This window comes from Haliotis asinina, chromosome 5 (assembly GCF_037392515.1).
Source record: "Haliotis asinina isolate JCU_RB_2024 chromosome 5, JCU_Hal_asi_v2, whole genome shotgun sequence".
Taxonomy (NCBI): Eukaryota; Metazoa; Mollusca; class Gastropoda; order Lepetellida; family Haliotidae; genus Haliotis; species Haliotis asinina.
In genome coordinates, this window is record NC_090284.1 from 49687787 (window position 1) to 49711338 (window position 23552).

At 40.5% G+C, this 23552-nt stretch overlaps 1 protein-coding gene across 5 annotated transcripts in view; it reads right to left on the reverse strand.

Annotated features, from left to right (window-relative positions):
- The window catches only part of LOC137284703 (Golgi-specific brefeldin A-resistance guanine nucleotide exchange factor 1-like), a 44413-nt gene that overhangs the window by 8622 nt on the left and 12239 nt on the right, over positions 1–23552 (reverse strand). For 4 of the 5 annotated variants that reach the window (XM_067816616.1, XM_067816618.1, XM_067816619.1 and 1 more), the window contains exons 13-36: positions 23053–23247; positions 22386–22566; positions 21596–21712; positions 21146–21276; positions 20197–20399; positions 19608–19731; positions 19062–19187; positions 18570–18652; positions 18273–18336; positions 17099–17271; positions 16861–16960; positions 16313–16489; positions 15802–15869; positions 15451–15643; positions 14242–14357; positions 13458–13849; positions 12867–13039; positions 4230–4464; positions 2993–3328; positions 2328–2458; positions 1967–2068; positions 1526–1639; positions 818–986; positions 70–237 (exon numbers count right to left, since the gene is read on the reverse strand). In XM_067816616.1, coding sequence (XP_067672717.1) covers positions 70–237; positions 818–986; positions 1526–1639; positions 1967–2068; positions 2328–2458; positions 2993–3328; positions 4230–4464; positions 12867–13039; positions 13458–13849; positions 14242–14357; positions 15451–15643; positions 15802–15869; positions 16313–16489; positions 16861–16960; positions 17099–17271; positions 18273–18336; positions 18570–18652; positions 19062–19187; positions 19608–19731; positions 20197–20399; positions 21146–21276; positions 21596–21712; positions 22386–22566; positions 23053–23247 — 3871 coding nt within the window. The remainder of the gene's footprint in view (positions 1–69; positions 238–817; positions 987–1525; positions 1640–1966; positions 2069–2327; positions 2459–2992; positions 3329–4229; positions 4465–12866; positions 13040–13457; positions 13850–14241; positions 14358–15450; positions 15644–15801; positions 15870–16312; positions 16490–16860; positions 16961–17098; positions 17272–18272; positions 18337–18569; positions 18653–19061; positions 19188–19607; positions 19732–20196; positions 20400–21145; positions 21277–21595; positions 21713–22385; positions 22567–23052; positions 23248–23552) is intronic. The other variant, XM_067816621.1, reaches the window with a different exon arrangement.

Consider the following 23552-nt stretch of genomic DNA (forward strand, 5'->3'; position numbering starts at 1 on the left):
GGTGAGCTAAAAACAAAGACATATGCTTGCTGTGTTGTATATGATGATGTACTGCAGTGTGCAGCTCACCTGGCCTTGTGTCCTTGATGACAGTGATGCCCTCCAGTGGGGGACAGTCTTCTGCTGGCTGTGGGGCAGCCTGGGCGGCAGGTGCTTGTGATGTAGGCAGACTCTCAACATACTCAGCCTGAGAAGCTGCAGGCGGACTTGTTGCATTTCGGTCTATGTGTCTGTGTTCTGCAGTTATAGCAAGAGTCATCAGAAGATAATATATGTCCCTGGCAACCAGAAACATCGAAAGAACAAATCATCTGACTGTCTCAGAAATCAAGTTGGACTTTAAGTAACAAGTCCAATTCGTTTCAATGGAAACAGACAAATACAAATCTACAAATAGCAAAGGCAAGGACTTCTAAATGTGTTTGACATGTCTGCCAAGTTTTGTTGATAGATACTGAGCAGTTTGTGTGTGTTATGCTCTCGCAACAAAATCCATCCCTTCTTGATACAAAGTCCAAATTATTTCCATGGATATTGAGAAAAATAAAATTGCCCAAAATTTGTAAGAAAAGTGGTATCCCTGAAAGTTCTCTTGCATGTATCTAGCACTATTTGTTGAAACGTATTGAAAGCTTTTGGGCTGGGCTCCAGAAACAACATGATCACAGATGGAGGATGGGTGGACGGATGAGGTGCTGGCTATATTTTAGCAATGGACACCAGAATAACAATGCAAGTGAGGAATCAGTCCAGAGTCCTCTGATAGGATAAGTAAAAACTTTTAGCAACAGCCCAGAAATGCTCATCAAAGTAATACCAGGTTCAAAAGGCTTGAAGAGCTCTTCTTTGAGATGAGGTAAGAAGGTGTCTATTTTGTCCCAGGTGAGTTTCCAGAACTGTGACTCTCGTCCATCTCCTGTCTGGAAGATTCCAGCTGTATCCATCACTAGCAGCATGTTCTTCAGGGACTCTGGAATAGCTTCCGACTGGAAAACAGACATAACAATGAAGGTATGCCATTTCTCAGATGACTACTCAACAAACAATCTTAAAAGAAACGTTTCTCCTCATCATTACTATTACAAGCTGAATTTTCTTAAGTACCATCGAAAAGTATTTTGTCTTCATAACAATTCAACAAGTACAGAAACACTGAATAACATTTATCTACCTAGACCTGGAACAACTTTTATGAATTGTTGAGTACGTAACAATCACACAAAACATGAATCTTTGACAAGGACCCTCAGATTTTCTTTCTGAACTTTAACAGTTTCGCACAATTAACAATTACATCAATGAGTACATATTAATGGCTATTTGAGGTAAATTGATACGGTTAAGAAAAGAGCATGGCTCCTTGGGTCATTTGTTTTGAGAAATGGAAGATTTGTCGAGACACAGAACACATTTGCTTAAACGGAAATGAACAGGTCAAATATAAAGGTATAAACTAAAGAGCATGCCAATCCATTTCTGGGGTACATATAAACTGCCTTCTGCAAAATCTATGAGCGTAACCTACCAGCAAGTCACTGCGATCAGCCTTCATGTACTTCTCCATGAAGTCAAGTATTGTCAGCCAGAGGGCTGTGAAAGTTGTAAGTGACAGCAGTGGTGTCAGATGTTGCAGGAACACCTGAAGTCAGAACAGTCATAAAATGGCTTTTAGATTTCTTCAAACGTGGGCATATGTCCTCCATTATGACTATGGGACATTTTGCATGTTTCAAGAATAGTATTTCTTTAATTTCAATCAATCGGACTCAATTTAAACTTACAACTGAAACAAAATAAATTACATGCCATGTGAAGTAATCACCAAAGTCATCCGTGATCTGGAGTAACTTTTTTGAAGAAGGGTAGCGACACTCGTATAACTAATAAGTTGAAAAATGACATCACCGTGAAATCAGTGAATAAAATCATTGATTTTGCATGAATATGTCCCTAGTGTGGTTGTCACCTTGCACAGGAGAGTGGATGCTCTCATGCGTGTCTCCTCCATGCCAGCAGGGTCCTGAGGGTTGATATTCTCCAGCAATTTCGTAAGCAGCGGGAACAACACCTGCACCAAAGCCACCCCCAAATTAAGACAGTATAGTTTGGTCAGATCCCTCACATCAATGATTATCATATAATAATATTGATTGTTATTTGTCTATAAACTGGTTTTATAAATGACAATGCTTTTAGAAAGATATTGATTGTCATGTAATTTGAACATCAGGTGTAATATATTTCCAGCTGTTCAATGATAGTTTGCATTTTTAAACTAGGTTGATGAAATTGACAATTAAATCTTGAGCTGAATTAAAGCAGCTTACCTTATTGAAGCAGGCCTCCCACTCAACAGCTGACAGAGTCTGCAGGTCATGTACTAGCAGTGCTCTCTGGAGGTAGGTCAGCGCCTGGCTCCGCACGCCCCGTCGGCCATCACAGCACAACCGAGCAATACCTGTATTGAAGCATCCTTCTTTAAAAGTGAATTAAATTTTACCACAGAAAGATCCTTGGGATCCTTGCTTTTGCCAACTGCATGGACCCTAGCTGGATTTACACCATCTCTTCGGTCACTAATGAAAATTGAAGAGTTCATCCAAAATTTAAAACAATGAATAGGCGGTATTTTCCGTCTTTAATATCACTCCACTACACTCTGCATGGTCAAGCTTACAACTACAGTGCCTCATCTTTTGATACTGACAGTGATGACACGCTTGGTAAGAAAGTCAAGTGTGTTGATGTGAGTATTTACATCAAAGGCTGGTTATTGTTGAAAACTGGAGCCAGAAAGCAATCAGTTAACAATTGTTTTGAGGGGCAGTAGCATTGCTCAGTGGTTCAAGCATTTGCTCATTACTCCTGTATCTCATACATACCTTGTGACAGCATTACATGTTTCAATTTTTAAATAGGAATATGACAATAGTCAAAATTTTAAAGATTATGATTTTGAAATTCATTGTCAATGATAAAAACTACACCTCACCTTGCAGGAGTGGACACCAGCACTTGCCCCATAGTGTGCTGGTCCCTGCATCAATCTTCACTGCTTCTTCCTCTTTTTCTTCCTCCTCTGCCCAGGAGCTGAAGATGGTAGCTGCCCGTGTGTGTAACGTGTGCATGAGATCCAGCAGCTGTATCGACAGGGAGTGCAGGCCAGCAGTCATTCCATCACCATCAGCCTCATCATCAGAGTTGGCCACGTGAGATAAATCGCTTGGAGATGACTGGGACTTCTTCATCTTGTTGTTGTTTCTCTTTGATCGGGGTATCCTATGTGATCTTCTCTCTTTGTTTTGAGGTAATGAAGACTTCAGGTGGCCTAACAAGGGAACGTTTATGTGTTAGTATACTGTAAGATATCTGCAGCGTTTGAAATAGCTGTCTGCCAGACTGCCTGGGATTTGTTATTTTCAACACAGACTGTCACATTCTCAAATGCACCTGCCCAATGGTTGGGGTAAAATTTACACAATGTATGTTAAGACAATTTGAGGGCAAGTGAGTTTTGGTCAAGACTGGTAAGTTTCACATCTAACCAGCCCTGTGGTCTCGCTGAAATGTTTGGAAGCTTCATACCCCGATATGAACTGTCATTGTTGGTGTGGTAAGTTATGTCCTTCTGCGAATGATGAATAAATATCTAAGTAATACAAGTCAAATATGTTATTGTACTAGTGACATGGGTCAAGCTCAGAGAAAACAAAATCACATCTTTTGTGAATCAAAGGCATTAAACCATTCGTGACAAACACATATTATTCCGGGACAAGCCGAAAAGCTTCTTGTCTCCTTGTTAGAGGTTACAGAAAGGGGTGAGTGGTGACGCATGACATTAAAACATGGTCGCCATCTTGTTTCTCTAGGTGAGGCAGATGTGAGGATGGCTTCTGTGCACGCTTGAGCGCTCGAAGGAGCAGAGGTGTTCAGGATCAACCATTAGCCAGCATTCGTGGGCAATGGCAGTTCTCTGCACACCTCACAATCTTAGCCTATGACGTTGCAGATATTGGCATTGTCATGGGACATAACTCTGGATATCCAACTGTAACATCTTTTATTTTGCAACCTTGCACCTGTCAATGATAAGTACTTCAACAGATCAGAACACTCTGAGCAAGGTGTAAATGAAGCTACCAAAAGCAATGTCACATCATTTTATTACAGAAGGACACAGTGTAGAAGTGGTTAGCACCTGATTGCAATGACCGTTGATGACTCACCTCCGTTAACACTTGCTTCCACAAATGTCCGGATGGCATGAACACAGCTTTCAAAGTTATGAGGGGTAACATGAGCGGCATCTCGTACCAGGAATGAAAGCGTTTCTGATGACTTGAGAAGGGCTTTGCTATCACAGTAATGGAGTTCTTCATTCAAGTCGATGCTGAACTGGTTGATTGGATTGGACTTCTTGCGTTGTGGAGGCTGAGGGTTGCTGGATTCCTCTTTGTTCACCTGCAGCAATGATTAGATAGAGTGACGTTAGGGATATTATATGCTTTCAACACTGAAGTCTTTCTTCAGTATACACACTGAACACAGTTTAGCTAATGATTATGTACAAACATTAAGTTCACTCTTATCAATTGTCCCTCACATCACATTTCTTTAAAAACTTTACATCAATGTCTGACTGACACAATGCATTCTATAGGATGCTGTCAAAAAATGTCCAGACAACTGACAATCAGCATCAAGATAGTTCATAGTACTGCACTTGAAAAATCTATGAAACTGCTATATCTTCACTATTTCAAGGTGAAACAAACCTAACATTTCTCTGTCATTTAACCCAGGATCCGGGTTAGAATTTATTCTAGCAACCCATGCTTGTTGTAAGAAGTCACTAATGGACTTGGGTGGTCAGAATTGCTGACACGTCATCGCATCCCAGTTGCATAGATTGATTTGATACTCATGCAGTTGATCACTGGATTGTTTGATCCAGACTTAATACAGACTGCCAACATAGAGCTGGAATATCACCAGTCATCCATGAATTAAAATGTACCAAAGTGAAGATAGGGATTTAAAGTGGCCTTAAGCAACCCACGCTTGCTGTAACAGGTGACTAACTTGGTCAGGCTCTCTGAGTAGTTATGCAACAAATATTGTCTAGAGTTTAGAGTTCATGACGTCTATTGCAAGACTGTACCATTTACCAGTCCGAGACGTAACGTGTACGCGAGACGGCCTATCGTCTCTTGTCCGCGAGACGGTGCGCTCCGCGGTACTAACTGAAGCGCTTCCCCCTAATTAATTCAATCACCGTGGAACCACCTCGATTGGGTGCGAACACGATGCAGGGTAATTAAAGCGTCCCGTAAAATCCCCAAGGGTGGTGGGGTACTTGACAGTCGTGAATGAACAGGTTTTTCGATCTCGGATGCCACGCTTTCGTCATTTGCACTGAACAGGTTACAACCTGCAGAATACAAGTTGTTTGTCCGACAAAATATTTACAATCATCCTAGGTTGATGCATACTTGGCCTCTGTATTTTCGATTTTTTTCGGCACGTGAAAACATCAGGAAAGCAGAATACCACGCCCAAGGTCGGCTGTTTACACATGCCAATTACACAAAAATCAACTCATCGCTCATGAAAAGGTGATTTATTTCATTTGAATGTATTACTGGTGGAAATGTCAACGTATTCATCTTGCAGAAAGTTACAGAATATTTTGAAACTAATACGACCCCTACCGCATCTTGCATGAATCAAAACTTTGCCAATTTCGTCAAAAGTAATCCTGCGAAAACCATTAAATCATTTGCATATTTCTCGGAAGTGACGTACGTCCATTGTGTAACTCCACACAGCACACTGAAAAAAGGGACTCGCGGTGCCAGCCAAAGCTGACATCTCGTACTGATCAAAATTAGTGTTATACTAAAATACCTGCTTCGATATTTCATTACAGCTCATGGTGTTGACATGTGGATATCGTATCTTCCAGAGTACATATCAGTTTATGCCCGCATTAGCCGTGCATGCTGTTTTAAAGAACATACAGTCCCTGTAAACGTGCGCGACTGTTTCAGCCAATCAAATGAAGCGTGAACCCCTCGTATGTGAGGTGTTATCCGAACGAAGTGAGCATGCAGTTTCAGCGGCTCACTGATCTCGTGTTTGCTTATTGCAAGTTGAGGATGGTGTTCCTCTCTACGGTCCAGCTTGCGAATGATGACTTGTTGATCATGAAAATGCATATAAGTAACTTGAACCTAATTTATGCCTTCGGAAATTGACATGACTTGATAAGGGCATTTAAAAAAAGAAATCACACTTTGTGACATAATTTCGAAATGAAAAAAGTACGAAAATACAAATTTAAATAAGGAAACATAACGCCCCCTGCAGGTTGTAATATCTTTCGCCCCCTCTTTCGATCAAACTCCATATGACCTGGCGGATACATTACGCATTAGGTAAGATCATGTTAAGTCTACAAATCATCATTTTCTGAAGAATTGTGCATCATGTCGGCGATTTGCGTAACATCCCTCATCCTGGAAGACATCATTCCTCCATCCCCTTCAGTGTGCACAGTATATTCAGGTAAGAATGTGTTGTTTCACTTACCCTGTACACATACAGGCGACTTCAATTAGATCGAATACATACGTATTTGCATACATACCTTTTCTACAACAAAACTAACAACACACATTACCAGATCTACTTCAGGTAAAAACTGGGACTTTCTTGTTGACACATGTTCTATGTATATGCTTGAAACAGAAAAGGTTTTCGTTCCTGGAAGACAGCATGGCCAGTGGAAGACAACCAGCCCCGTGTATAATCCTGCATGCTGCGTTGGACTGGGAACGGCCAAATGCCCGTTTCCGCCAGGAGTCAGCAGAATGAGGGAACACGCACATTCCTGAGAACATTGCATTATTTGTTATAAAAACGAAAATGTATGAAGCTTTCACTGAATGTTTTAGATGTATGCAGTGTTTACGAATGGTGTTTCACAGTAACAGGACATTGGATCCTGTAAGTTTCAGATGTCTGTCTGACCCAGTGAAAATTCACAGGACCCACAGAAAAAAGTTAAACACACATTTCAGATTTAACATTTCTCATTATTGGCTTTGAAGTTATTAACATTATATAATGACAAACATTATAAACATAAATTTAGAAACAGTGAACAAGTATTACATGCCACAAATAACAACTTCAGACAAAAGTTATTGTGACATATTCAGTCAGACACTGGGGCCAGCAGGTTGGGGACTTTTGTCTGACCGTTGGCAAATCTGCCAGGTTTGTCAGAGGGTCAGACACTATTCGTGAACACTGTGTATGTAGTACAGCTATGGTTATGAAACACAGGTACATATTTCAAATACATCAGTGCGGCAAATTGTGCTTGTCTTGGTTCATCTTTTTGGCCGAATGCAACACAATTAACTTTCATTTGGATTACGCAATTTATTGTATCACACACGTGACACTGGAGTGAAGACTGGGCCGAACGCGGCCAGGCATAGTTAATGACTGTAGTTGGGTATCACTGAATATACAGGTGGAGACAGGCAACAGGTGTGATGCAGTACAGCACGTTACTTCAGGGTGTGTACATCTAATGAGTTTGCAGACAGTTTACACGGCTATCTGGTGGACACGGGGGGCGATTGTGCAATTTCCTGTTTACGGTGCCTTTGTCGTTCGAGGTATATTTTATGAAAGCTTGAAAACACATAATTAAATGCTAATTATATGTATTCCGTTTCCTGTTTGTGTTTGATAATCTGTGAAAGGCCATAGAAATGTTTATTTTGTGGTGACAAATATTCAAGTCGCATGGAGGTGGGCAAAATAGCGTTTTCTTACTTCATTCCGATTGAACTGATCACGTGATAACGATCTCTCACGTGATAATGAGATGACATATTTATGAGGAAGAAAGGAATAAAATTGTTCCAGATGATTACAAACTCAAAATATTGTCCATAGCATTACTGATCGACGACTTATAAACAGATTTTTATTGCTTAATGTTATAATGTTTTTCAAAGTGTTCTGTTTTGGTATGAAGGAGTTATTCTTGTACTGATTATCTTCGAAGAGTACTTGAAAGTGCTGTGCGTCGTTGTCAACACTATCATCGGCTTTCCTATCTTTTACTTTGGTAGATGATTTAAACAGTATTCATAGATAAAAACAATACATTCAAAGCCATCACAGAAATATATATTTTATGTATATGCGTGAAATAGGAAGGGTTTTCCTTCCTGGACGACAGCATGGACAGGGGAAGACAACCAGACCCAGCTACAGTCCAGCATGTTGGTTAGGACAGCCTTTTCAGCCATCATCTGCAGAATGAAGAAATATGTGTATACCAGGGAGTTTTGCATTATTTGTCATTATTACGTAACCTTTCACTGAATGTTTTATATGTATTTAGTATAACTATGGAAATAGTTATATATTCTCGGACACAGGTGCGTGTTCAAAATTCTTCAGTACGGCGAATTGTATTTGTCCCCTGACAGAATGAAACACAAATAAATTTCACACAGATTATGCAATATCACACACGACACTGTTTTCCAGCAATGATTAAGCCGGAATGAAGAGGATGCAGTCAGGCATAGTTTATGACTGCAGTTGATTAGCCCTGAATATACAGGTGGGAGACTGGATACCCATTTATTGGGTTTGGAGACAGCATATTTGCAGACAGTTGACACGGCTGTCTTGTGGACACTGCCAGCCACTGTGCAGTTTCCTGCTTACGATGCTTTTATCGTCCGTGGTAAACTTAAAAACGCACAATTAAATGCTAACTATTTTGTTTGGTGTTGTTAAGCTGGTAAAAGACAGAATCATGTTTATTCAGTTGTGACAAAAATTCAGTTGATATGTAGGTTAGCAAAATCTGCTCAGGGAAGTGGCATCTTCCGTGTGTAACAGGGATGGCTCGACTGATTTTATTGCTGTAGTTGACTAATAATACAGCTTTGAAACAATGTCAGTCTAAGTAAACTCAGTCTCAATGTTATTCCTTAAACTCCACCACTGAGTTTAACAAAACCTAGCAGAAGGTCGCATCAGGCAACCTTTGAGCGACCTATGACCGTCCAATCAATAGCGAGACGGTTATATAGATTTAACCAATCAGACAACGGCTACTACTTAGGGGCACAGATCTCTCCACAAACAACAATCCACAGAAAATACAGATATTTGACCTGCGATATATACGCTTTGGGGTTTCTGTTGACATGGTGACCATTGGCTAATATTTCTGCAAGATGAGATCCCTTGAATATTGCCAAAACACTGTTTTCGGAGACAGTTAACTCTGTTGTCATGGTTGTAATGTGCGCCGTGTGAATCACCCAGAAGCGATCATACGCTAAATAACATTCGGAATCGTTCGGGTATGAACCTTTTCGAGGTAAAAAGTTCAAAAGGTGTGTGCGAATGTCCACTTTCGCGATTTGGAAAGCTGTGTTCTGATTGGTCAGTCCCAAAGGTTACCTGACGCGACCTCCTATAAGGTTTTGTTAGACTCAGTAATGGAGCGTAAGGAAAAGTACTGAGGCTAAGTTTACTTAGACTGGAAAAAATATATATGAATACATAAATCTCCGTCTAAATAACTCTTTTTTTATCACATTCACGTCATCTGTTTAAAAGTGGAGAAATCGCATTTCTATAACATTACGTGTTGATGACAATGACATAAAACTTAAGGAAATGAGTGGTAATTCCTGCATGCAGTGTGTTCAAGAATACATTTTGCTTAAACTATTAAAGATCATGCAGTCCTCCGAAGTTACTTACCACTTGATGCGAGTGAACATATTGAGCACCGGGTCTGCTCCCGTGGCAAAAGGCGTCTCTCGTAGTCGTAACGAAATTGTGGGTAAGGTTTGAGTGTCTGACGAGCAGTGGGAGGAAAGTAGATGTGTTTCAACGCGATGCCACACCTATGTGCGTTCGTGTACTTGAACAAGTACTTGTATGGTGTAAATCTGCATTGAATATGCTTTCAGAACATGTTAAGTTAATGTTTCTATGAAACTGGCACATATGTGAAAATCGTCGTCAAAACCGACTACTTTTGCCTCTCGAACGTCTGTTGATGTTGTGAGTGCATTCGTGTACACGAACAAGTACTTATACGAGGTAAATCTGCATGGAATAAGCTTTCAGAAAATATAAAGATCATGTTTGTGTGAAATGTGCACATAGGTGAAAATTGCCGTCAAAAACTGACTATTTTTGTTCGTGCTTCTGGGTAGCGTCTCTCGTACGCGTAACGAATTTGTGAGGCCGTTTGTGTGTCTGTGACGAGCGGTAGGTGGAAAGTAGATGTGTTTCATCGCGATTGTACACCTATGTGCATTCGTGTACACGAACAAGTACTTATACGAGGTAAATCTGCATGGAATGAGCTTTCAGAAAATATAAAGATCATGTTTGTGTGAAATGTGCACATAGGTGAAAATTGCCGTCAAAGGCTGACTACTTTTGTTCGTGCTTCTGGGTAGCGTCTCTCGTACGCGTAACGAAATTGTGAGGCCGTTTGTGTGTCTGTGACGAGCGGTGGGAGGAAGGTAGGTTTGTTTCAACACGATGATACACCTATGTGCGTTAATGTACACGAACAAGTACATGTACGAGGTAAATCTGCGTTGAATAAGCTTTCAGAAAATATGAAAATCATGTTTGTGTGAAATGTGCACATAGGTGAAAATTGTCGTCAAAGGCTGACTACTTTTGTTCGTGCTTCTGGGAAGCGTCTCTCGTACGCGTAACGAAATTGTGAGGACGCTGTGTGTGTCTGTGACGAGCGGTGGGTGGAAAGTAGATGTGTTTCATCGCGATTGTACTCCTATGTGCATTCGTGTACACGAACAAGTACTTATACGAGGTAAATCTGCATGGAACAAGCTTTCAGAAAATATAAAGATCATGTTTGTGTGAAATGTGCACATAGGTGAAAATTGCCGTCAAAAACTGACTACTTTTGTTCGTGCTTCTGGGTAGCGTCTCTCGTACGCGTAACGAATTTGTGAGGCCGTTTGTGTGTCTGTGACGAGCGGTAGGTGGAAAGTAGATGTGTTTCATCGCGATTGTACACCTATGTGCATTCGTGTACACGAACAGGTACTTATACGAGGTAAATCTGCATGGAACAAGCTTTCAGAAAATATAAAGATCATGTTTGTGTGAAATGTGCACATAGGTGAAAATTGCCGTCAAAGGCTGACTACTTTTGTTCGTGCTTCTGGGTAGCGTCTCTCGTACGCGTAACGAAATTGTGAGGCCGTTTGTGTGTCTGTGACGAGCGGTGGGTGGAAAGTAGATGTGTTTCATCGCGATTGTACACCTATGTGCATTCGTGTACACGAACAGGTACTTATACGAGGTAAATCTGCATGGAACAAGCTTTCAGAAAATATAAAGATCATGTTTGTGTGAAATGTGCACATAGGTGAAAATTGCCGTCAAAAACTGACTACTTTTGTTCGTGCTTCTGGGTAGCGTCTCTCGTACGCGTAACGAATTTGTGAGGCCGTTTGTGTGTCTGTGACGAGCGGTAGGTGGAAAGTAGATGTGTTTCATCGCGATTGTACACCTATGTGCATTCGTGTACACGAACAAGTACTTATACGAGGTAAATCTGCATGGAATAAGCTTTCAGAAAATATAAAGATCATGTTTGTGTGAAATGTGCACATAGGTGAAAATTGCCGTCAAAGGCTGACTACTTTTGTTCGTGCTTCTGGGTAGCGTCTCTCGTACGCGTAACGAAATTGTGAGGCCGTTTGTGTGTCTGTGACGAGCGGTGGGAGGAAGGTAGGTTTGTTTCAACACGATGATACACCTATGTGCGTTAATGTACACGAACAAGTACATGTACGAGGTAAATCTGCGTTGAATAAGCTTTCAGAAAATATGAAAATCATGTTTATGTGAAGTGTACACATAGGTGAAAATTGTCGTCTGAAGTCTAATATCTACTGGTATGGCAGCTAACATAAAACGTAAAACTGTTTTTACATCGGTAGAAGTGACCCCCACTCTTAATCGTGTTTTCCAACGATTATACTTCCAACAAAAGAGTAGTCCGTATGAAAAAATGTTATTCTTGATTTTGTTTAAATTTATTATACCCCTTTGATGTAACGCAAGAAATATCGCCATGTACATTACGCACGCTTCACACAGTCTCAGACTCAAGACGGATGTTTTGACTGGGCAATTTAGTCAGGCATCAGTTACCTCCCATTAATGACACGCTAACCCGGTCACTTCTACGCGAGACGATTCGCGCGGTTTCGAAGAAAGTAAACATGTTTCAACACAATAACAAACAGGTGTGCGTTGGTGTGCATCGAAAGCTGCATATATATTATGAATCTACGATAAATGAGCTTTCAGAAAATACTAAATGTAAGTTTCTGAAAATTATGCACATAGGTGAAATTCGCAGTTGAATATCGCCAATTTTTGCTCAAATTTTGCACATTTTTGTCATTTGTTGACAATTTAATTTCCTCTTTTTATGTTTTCATTCACGTCATCCAATAACTTGACCATCTGTCAATGACTGTAGCAAATTTTGTTTAATTATTTTCACAAATAACAATTTTAGACATGTTTTTGTGTGACATGCAGAATTTCTCTCTCTGTGGTCAGGGAGTCACGCGTATGAGTGACCCCCTCTCAGGTAGTCACTTGTACGCGTAACGGGAGACCGTCTCGCGTACACGTTACGTCCTCTACTGTTTACAGTTTGCCACAGGGTATAGCTGGATACAACAACGACAAACAAACACACACATATTACAAAACATGTGACATGTCACTAATGCAGTACCTACCAGTAGCCAGCTGCCATTGTCAGGTATTGGCCTGAGCTGAAGTTCTGCCTGCCCCCGCTGATGGTGATGGTGCTTACTCTGACTCTCATACAGCTCACTGTCAGATGTGTATCCCCGGTCACTAAGATCCGATATGCAGCTTTCACTGACTATTTCACTGTCACTCTGGGCACCTGTTGGTCAAACATTTCAAGTTGAATGGATTCTGAATCTGGGATTGGTCAAGCTACCTTGTTTTGACAAGAGCAAGAAATGGAAACAGTAGCATAATTGTTTCAGCTTGTCTACAGACGAGGGACAGTTTTACAATGCTTTTTGCAATATTCAGGGGGATACTTGAAATGGGCTTCATACATTGACCTATGTGGGGAACCCAGGTTTTGGGCATGACATACAGACACTTCAACCACTACACTACCCCATTACCCCTGTCTGCAGAAGAAAGAAACACTCTCACTGAAAGGCATGAGAGGCATAGCACTAAGATTCATTTTTAATTTCGACCACTGCTGTCCATTATTATACTAGAACATAGAGAATCATGTGGTTATAAATATTTGATGACTGCACAGTGTATGACTGCATACTAACCTGCATCATGAATGGCCTCGCCTACATCCACACCAGAACACACCTGCATGACGGGTGGGGGATTTGCTCCTGCCCCAACTATCTCCAGCAACATGAACAGAGTATACCAGTCTTGGCTGGAGTGAATGTTTGCTGCATTAGTCCTCAACAATTCATGAAGTCCAAATGCCACCTGGCGACTTATACTGTGTATCACATTGGGTTTCATCATCATTAATATCCTGAGCGACGTGAGCACCTGAGAAGCAATCTCTTCTCTCCGCAATAATCTCACAGCCAATCGAAGCAGTCCAACTACAGCACGCTCATTTAAGAAGGTGTGCTCATTAGCATTGACAACCACATTGTAGAGAAAGTCCCTCACAGCCTGCCAGATTGGGTTCACACGATCTCTGCAAACCAAGGTAGACAGCATGGATGAATTACAACCAAGCAGTTAGAATTACCTCCCTGTAGTGAATCGCCAGCAAAGAATCTGTGCATACAAAAATTACTTGTTTTTCAGCATAACACCTGACAAATATGCCTTCTGTCGGCATATCATGCCACACAAAAGTCTGTTCTGCAGGATAACAAATAAGACAAGTGCCTGTTCTGCACAATAACACAAGCCCCTGTTCTGTAGCATGACACAAGTACCTGTTCTGCAGCATGACACAAAACAGGGACCTGTTCTGCACCATGATGCAAGACAAATAGCTGCTCTCCAGGACGGAACACAAATACCTGTTCTGTTGCATATCCTACAACTACATGTTCTGCACTATATCAGTCAAGTACACACCTGTTTTGTAGCACCACCTTAATGAGTAGCTCCAGGAAGAAAACTGCGGCATCCTCATCATACTGGAGCCCCATTGTGGAGCCATCCTCGGAGCCCTGGCATGCCACGATCAGTGCCTGAAACACAAACATATGTATAATGATGAGGATAATGATGTTATCAGTACCAGGACATACTGTAGATGCAGCATGGAGCAGAATGTAAATCTGTGTGTGTTGGAACACTGAGTCAGGGAATGGGTTTTCACAAGACTTCAGGGAGAAGCACCACATCAAGAAAAAGGGAACAGATGAAACTGCAATCTATCCCAAGAACAAGGCAATTTCAGAGACCTGTTCTTTGCCTTACTGCCAAACCATACATGCTACAGTTGCTACATACTAGTTGGACTTCCGACGATCAGTTTAGAACAGGTCCTGATCAAACCATGATTTTCGGAAGAGGAAGCCGCTCATTTAGTCATACTGACAATGCGTAAGCGGCTATAGAACCAATTTATATATGTTACAAGTTCCTACAGATATACACAGTTCAACTCACTTTATGCTGTTTTTCATGAAAGAAATTCACTACTTAAACCAGGCCAAAGTTCTTCCAGGTCAAAGGTTAATCACATCACTCCATTGGACAGAAAATCCAGTTCCCTTTTCCAGCTTTAACATGTCTGTTATGTGCACACTTACTAAATCTGACAATCATGAATAAATCATAGTATTAAAGCTAAATTGGATGGAATTATCATGAAACAACACTCAAGTTGCTGATCAGAAATCAGCAGGCACATGCAAATGACAATGGGTGATGGGCCATTAACTGTTCTGATGTCAAATGACTTCACATCATTTGATGTCACACTCAATAATGACTTCATAAATCTTGTTCCAAGATCTTAACAGTGTTGGGTCAACAGCCCGTTGAGAGTAAATTGTTTGAACTTACAATTAAATTTTATATGTTTTGTTTTTTTCAACGAAAATTCCATCCATTTTAACAGGATAGGGGAGTTAACTGACCTAGGGTTTCTGCAAATGGCAATACCCTGAAAAACATTACCCCAATAGTGTACGGATACATTCAAAGGTTTGGTGAATTGTCTTTCAAATTGCGTCTATATATGATGATTATACTGTTGGAAATTTATAGCAGTGACCAATCAGAACACAAGCTACACATTAAGTTGAATTAGATTGATAACTGTCCTACACTCACCTTAACCAGTTCCTGAAGTGAGTCTTCTCTGAGGAACTTGCTGTCTATGATGAGCTGGTCAAGGTGACAGTCCCGGATGCAGCTCTGAGCTTGTTTGATGGACTCCTGGTCTTCTAGCGATGGTCCTTTTTGATTGGACGACTCAGATAGTGAGAAGTAGGAGTAGAAGCTGCTCAGCACTCCAGAATCAGATCTGAAGTTGGGAGAATCCATTGAGAGACAATTTGCTACCAGCGGTGATGAATGACAGTTTGTGTTAGTAACCAATAAATCATTCTTAAATTTTGAATTTCTCAAAATATTAATTGATTACATCAAATTTTAAACAATAAATGATACATATCTTAGTACCTTTGGTTAGCTGTACTGTCTTCTCTTACTATTGAAATTTTCCCACTTGCATCTGCAAAGTCTTCAACCTTCAAAACAAAACAAACACTATCAAGTCAATACATCACTAATCAACTCTGCTCAAAATTTACATCCAAGTCAGTCCATGTCCAATGCATATGCCCAAACTGGAGACAAACTTATTGCTATTGCTCCACTTATATGAGACCCGTGAAGGTCCCGGGGTAGAATAGGCTTCAGCAACCCATGCTTGCCATAAAAGGCGACTCAGCTTGTCGTAAGAACGGGATCAGGTGGTCAGGCTCGCTGACTTGGTTGACGCATGTCATCGGTTCCCAATTGCGCAGATCGATGCTCATGTTGTTGATCACTGGATTGTCTGGTCCAGACTCGATTATTTTCAGACCGCCGCCATAGAGCTGGAATATTGCTGAGTGCGGCGTAAAACTAAACTCACTCACCCACTTATATGAACTGAATGAAAAACATTGTCATGATTTATGTGACTGACCTCTATCATGGCTTTTGGCAGGAGCTTGGCTCTGAACAGCTGCAGCATACAGTCCAGGATGTTCTTCCAGCCTTCTCTCAGTATATCCCCATGCCTGTGTGCCAGTCCAAACACAGTGCGGCTTGCCAACTGAGCCTTGAAGTTGACCCCAAATGCAACTGGAATGTTTTCAGGGGCCTGAAAAAGTCAATGAATATTTAGTCAAATGTGTAGCTGTCTTATCACCATAACAAAAGTGCATGCTGTGATAACAATGTACATCAGTTATGAAGCATACATGTTCAAAGTTATAAAATGATGATCAGCTGTATGTACAATGACAGCTGCAGACATTTCTTCATAGAAGCAGTTTGGTCAACACTAGCATATTTCACTAGGATACTTATTGGTCTGGAAAACATACTAGTGATTGAATGCACAGGACCAACTGACATCTTAAGCCCACAGTTGCTCTGTCACAGCAAAATGGAAAAAAACTGGGTGGTAATTTCTTTTCCTCGGTAGAATCTACATGCAAAAATTAAAAAGAGATAAGGTCAAGGACGTACCTCAATAGAGCTGAGTAGTGTAGTGAATTTACACAGGGATATCACAAGGTTGTCGAATACATCACTCATGCCATAGTGAGCTGAGATCATTGCACATTTCCTGCAACAGACGGACAACAGAACTTACATCTCATTTAAATAGAATCTAAGTTGCAGTTATTTCTGTGATTAAGACAACTCCATTGTAAATGCAGAGGACAAAAGGACAAAAACGACAGTACTTAGAAACTCAACTGACCTGAAACCTGATATTGCTTTCTGTATGATAGACTCATCAGTGCTCTTGTCAAAGACAAACGACAGAGCAGCAACAGTGGGGCCCCAAATGAGAGAAAACAACTCATGGTCAAACGCTCCTGTTGGGGAATGGCGGAACACTCCTTCTTTGGTTGAACCTCGGCGCAGAAGAACCTGAAACACACATGCACTTTAAGGAGGGTTTGTTTGTTGTATAACACACACCCAGCAGTATCACACGTATATGAGGGTATGCTTGGGATAATCATGTCTCCAACAGACAATACATTTATCAGTAAACAGAGAACCATACACTCAAGCTTCGACAACAAGATACCATGAATCTTACAAGAAGTATATTGGACAAGGTTCCTCTGGGAACTGTTCTTCAGTGACAACCCTGGGAGAATAAATGTAAATGTGGAACTGAATGGATTCAACAGATATCTGAATGGATACAACAGATATCTGAAGCTGATCAGCTTTGGCCACTTTTGATGACGCTGATTGTCAATGTTTTCAAATTTTAAGTGTGCTTCATAACGATACCATATAATGTATGATGATGGTCGGTAAATAATTGAAATTTGAATCTGGGCCAGACAAACCAGTAATTGACCTTACAAGCATCAAACAACATTTCTGTCAAACACTGAAATTCATTCAGTCACGATGTCCAGTCAAGTTACAACAGACAGTGTCATTTGCTTGAAATAGAAGCTGCAATAGATTTAGTTTGAAACAAAATCCAGACCTGGATTATGCTGAAAATATATTAATATAAATGGGTTGTGAACTCTTTAGAGTATTTTTCAATCATACTAAGGCTAGACCAGCTCCTTACAATGTGCTGGTGTTTACTGGAAAATGAATGATAGTTAGGTTGGTCGTTGTCATCAAGGTGTGGGTCACTTTTATCTGACAGTAATTCTTCAGTGATGCTATGCCCCCATGTACATTCAAAATTCAGTGGACGCAATAAGAAACATTCATTTGGGATGGTCGGCAGTTATCTCCCTTCACTAGTTCCTGTGTCAGAAAATGGGAACATCAAAATAAAGCATAAAAAGCAAAGGGACGTTTTACAATATTTTTGTTCAGCTAAGTGTCATACTTAAGGACCATGAGCAAATATATGAATGGCACCTCAGATACATATAGCATAAAGCTCTCACCTTCCACATGTAATTCTCCTTGACTAGACCTGTGTGTTCTGCAGGCATTACAATCTCATCAGACCTGAAACACGATTGTCACTGCAATCACAATCTCAGAACCAAGCAATACATATATAATCATGCAAGAGAACTGAATGGCAACTATTTCGCACAACAGATACTGTGTTACAACATTTAGATACTTCAGTTGTTTCTTTTGATCAACTGGAATCACCAACTTCTATGCTTCTGCGATCAAAGTAACATAGGCAGACTACTGCCATACTTTAAGACACACAAGTTTGGTTCACTTACTTGATGGCTGCATATATTTCACACAGCATATCTGAATCAAAATCTTGACCACCATTTGTTTTGGACACATTTCTCTTAAATTGCTGAAATGAAAGCAATGTATTTGAAATCAAACATCGCCATTTAAATGTTATTATACAGTGCTAGTCGAGCTTACAAGTGATCATGTAGTTACTTTCCCTTGTACGAGTTTGATGTTGAAGCTCTCTTTGTGACTACCCGAGTACAGGGATGATGAGTGAGTGAGTTATGTCGCTTTTAGCATTATACCAGCAATATCACGGCCGGGGACACCAGAAATAGGCTTCACAGATTGTACCCATGTAGAGAATCGAACCTGAGAATTTGGCTTGACCAGTGAATGCTATAGCCACAAGAGTACCCCACATCCAAACTACAGGGATGGTTGGGTTGTCAACGGATTTCAATTTCAGCTGCCCACATACACACAATTATTGTTACATTGAAGTTTAACTTTTTACATATACATACATCCACTGTCATGGGTATATTCTGTTTCTTGACATTATGGTTGTGCTGGTCCACATTCAGCATTATCACAGCATAGGCCAGCGTAAAAGCTGCATCGTTGTTGGCAAACGGCTCTCCATTGGTTTTCTGAAAGTGAACCAAGCAATTTTTACATTTCAGGCTTAGGAATATATCTACTGGTAAATACGTTTAGATAGTAATGAAACAGAGGGGTTTAACAGCACCCATGTAAGGTAGCATCACCCCACTTAAGAAAATAATCCTTATGTCCTTAAATTCAGGACCAAGGGGCACAATTCTATCCTGTCTGGGCACACAGTGACCCCGAACCTGTTTGAAAGAGAACCTGGTATCCATTGTTTAAGTCTTTGGGGATCCAAAACTTTATCAGACAATCATTGCAGTTGCTTCACTGCAGTTGCTTCATCTCCAGTATGCCTTTAGTTTAAACCAAGGGAGAGGCTGATATGCTGGGACTTGATATCATGTCACTTAGGTGATGTTTCTGTTTGGGAGAACTCATGTAGATAAGTTGTCTCAACTCACATGCCAGTGGTCTGCAAAGTGCTCCATTAAGTAGGAGATGACTGGGGCTTCCCCAGGGAGACGGAATGCTTCCAGGTACATCCTCAGTGCCTCATCTATTCTGATATCTTCAAAGTTGAAGGATCTGGAACATGTTTGTGATCATGGTCAAGGGGAGACAACTCGATTTTATGCTCATAAAATGATACTTGTATTACACCAAGACAACCACAATGGATCATTACTGCCAGTAGTAAGACTGTTTAGCATATTCAGATGTGTTGTCACACTTCATTGAAAATCAAAACATACTGAAATCTTTGGACCAGGTTTACAAGATTCATAAAGAAACTTGGAAATCAGGTTAAGATTTAGAGTTTGGGTAAGATTTTGGGTTTGAGTAAGGGTTAGGGTGATGTGACACCAGGTCTCTGGTGTTTTGTAACTGTACCGATCTCTTCAACTTAAAAGATTATTTGGACATCAATTTTAATATCATGTTCCAGTACTTACTGAAGAGTCAAATGTTGAGAAATAACAGCAGACACATTTATGTACCTCTATGAACAAAACATACGAAGTAGATATTCAGAAACTAGCAATAACTTACTTGACAAATGCTTCAAGCACTTTGTTATTTTTCTTATTACTGACATATTCTCCGATCATCTTCTTGTCCATCTTCGGGTTTTCCTTGAGCAGCATTACGACCTGTCCTGGGTCAAGGGGGGAGTCTAGTAGGCCTTGCTCCTGGAGGAACTGGATGCCTTTAGATGGCTTCACGTTGAACAGTTCTGTCCCTGTCTGGTACAACTGTCATGGAAAACATGCATACAGCATTTACATTACAATAAACAGAAACCCTAAGGACAACTGTCCCAAGCATTTTCAAAATGTCTTCCTGTAATTATTTGTTTGGTTTCACAACACATTCAATGATTCCATCTAAATGATGGTGGTCAGTAAATGATCATGTTGTGACCATGCAGATGAAAGTCTACAGAAATGGCTGCTCTTGTTGTACCCTTAGAAAGTTAACTGGGCCTTTGGTGTGATCAGCACTCAACTACTCCACAGCATTTCAAATGTTTTGGGCACAGGCCCTAAACCAGTGCACATAAGCATTGTTTCACAAAACTCTTGTAAATCTAGAAGTCAATGTCACAGTACAGGTCGTATAAATGCCACAAGAAACGTTATGCGATCTTAGGCTTATGAGAGCTTTGTGCAGGGCCTGATCAATTATCTTCATCCAACCTATTATTCATTGAACCAAAGATCATGTGAACACCCCCTCTCCCCTTCCCATGCCATACAAACCAATCACCTAAAAGAATGTCCCAAGTAAGTGAGCGAGTATGGTTTTACACTACTTTTAGCAATATTCCAGCTTTACCACAGCTGGGGACACCAGAAATGGGCTTCACACCTTGTACCCATCTGAGGAATCTAACACTTGTCTTCGTCGTGACAATCACTTTTTAAACCACTAGGCTACCCCACCACCCCTATTTCCAAAGAAAATTTGATTTTCAAGCAAGTTCATTTGAATGACAGACCTTTTTCTTGTGCTTGATTGCAGCCAGTTCTTCAAGTGAGGGTATTTTGGATGTAATCTTCATCCTGTTGGGTTTGATATGTGGTCCTCGCTTGGGTTCCTTTGTTTTTGAAGACTTGGAGGTATCACCACCTGATGTACATCATCAGTAATCAATACAGAGCTGCTGGCAGTGGTTGTGTCACACACACAGTGATGTATCAGCATTCCCCTTTTATTGTGCCTTGTCAGCCTCGTGTCTGAGTTTGATGCCATATTTTTGCAATATTCCAGCAACTTCAATGCACAGAACAACAGAATTTGTCTACACAATGCATATGTGGGTAAACAAAACCAGGCCTTCAAGGTGACGAGTGAATGATTTAATCGCTAGACTACCCCGCCACCACCTAATGCTCATTATGACAATTATTATTTGCAAGCAAGCAGCACAACTTTGTCCCTGGTTTACCTGTGAGACTTCCCTTTATGATGTGCTGTGCCATGCCATACCCTGTGGTGGGGGGTCCGACAAGTTTGCTCTCCCCACCCACATCAGTCTCCACTGAACCAGAAGACTGGTCACTTCCTGAACACAAGATTTATCATTGAAATAATCATGTGAAACACAAGTGGGCGTGTGAGCTGGGTTTAGTGAGCAATTCATTAAAAGCCATACTCTCACCTTAATATCGGAAAAAAGCTTCAAGTGACACGGGTCCATGCAGATGAAAATGTTAATTAATTTTGTGGAAATTCTGAATCTCATATGTTGCTGTCAACCTTAGAAACATAATCAGAGTTACATGGGTTTCTAACCGCACATCACAGGTTTCAGGCTTGTCCAAGGGAGGCAATTCAGCACACAGCTTGTAGCTTTTACATACAGCAATGTATTCTCATAACAAACTTAAGCCAAGAACCAAATTTCCAGACTTGTCCGAGGGAGGCAATACTGCACAGTGAGTTGTAGCTATTATATTGCCATATCTTCTTACACAAACCTATGTCAAGAACTAAATTACCAGGCCTGTGCAAGGGAGACAACCCTGCACAGCTTAAATCAAAAGCAGAATTACCATTACTTTTCTTATTTTGTGGTGCATCCAACCCAATACTGAGTATTTATTACGTGATTTGTAATCATTTACTAGTCTAAAAATGCATTCCATGATTTTCACCCATCACTATAAGATGACTAATAAGTAGGGTCAGGTTCCTCAGTCTGTGTGAGAGTGTGCTGATCTGCCCAGTATGTTTACCTTCGGCTTGGCTAGCAGTTGTGTCTTGCTGTCTGGGATCAGTGTCGATGCTGCTGCTTGCAGTCTTGGTGGAAGTGAGGATGCGACTGTGACAGTGCTGCTCAATGCTGTCCACCACGGTCAAGAGAGCATCCAAGGACAGTAGGTGTGTGGTGAAAAGCCCCGACACTGGAAATGCATTCTGGACAAGACAAGATGAGACATGAAGTTGTTTGGTTCAAAACTTTTGACACAGAACTGATTTGTTGTCAACTGCTCATTGTCCCATTCAGAGAAAGTAATAAATTCCAATAAAAATCAAATCAGTTATCCTTCAGTAAGATACAGAATTAAAACATATTTATTATTCATTGATAAGTGAGTGAGTTTAGAGTTTAAGTCACATCAACAGCATATCAGCATCAACATGACTTCACTGAATAAATGTTGGCATTGATTTATAGTCGGTACAATAAATCTGAAAGCAGAAAGTTTCGTAAACCTTCCCCGTCTTCTATGCTACATAGAAATGTTAAAGACTAAGCTTAACGTTTGTGTATCAACTACCAAAAATGACTGAACTTTCGTGTTTTTATACACACAGTCAAAATAACTGCAGAAATAATCTATAAGGAGAAAATTAAATCCAGACACTGAAGAAATCTCAAACACAGTTTTTTTGACTCACCTTTGAAAGAAGCTTTGTGAGCTCCTCAAACAGGTTGGAGCAGTACAAGTCACAGTCATAGTTGAGATAAAGTTCTGTGACAAGGCCAGGGATCCTCCACAGTTGGACCACAGACTCAAGGGCAATCTCGCGAACTTCATATGACAATTTGGGTGACTCAGAAACAATAATTTCACTCAGTTTTGTCAGGAACATCTGCAATAAATGGGAAACATACATAAATACAAAGCATCAAGTTCTCAAAACAGCGCTCCAACATGTCCATTTAATCAAGGCTTAATAATTTAACTAGGATGTTTTATGCAGAGATATTCAAGGTTGTAATCATAAGAAGCGTCCTGACTAGATTTGTTGTACTGGTTTCTTCTCCTTTGAATTAACCAAAAATTTCATAATATGACTATATTGCATGTCTCCATATACCATTATCATTTCAAAGTAATTTGCTAAATATACTTTCATACTGATAAACCAGCTTGGTTGAAACAAGCAGAGAGAAT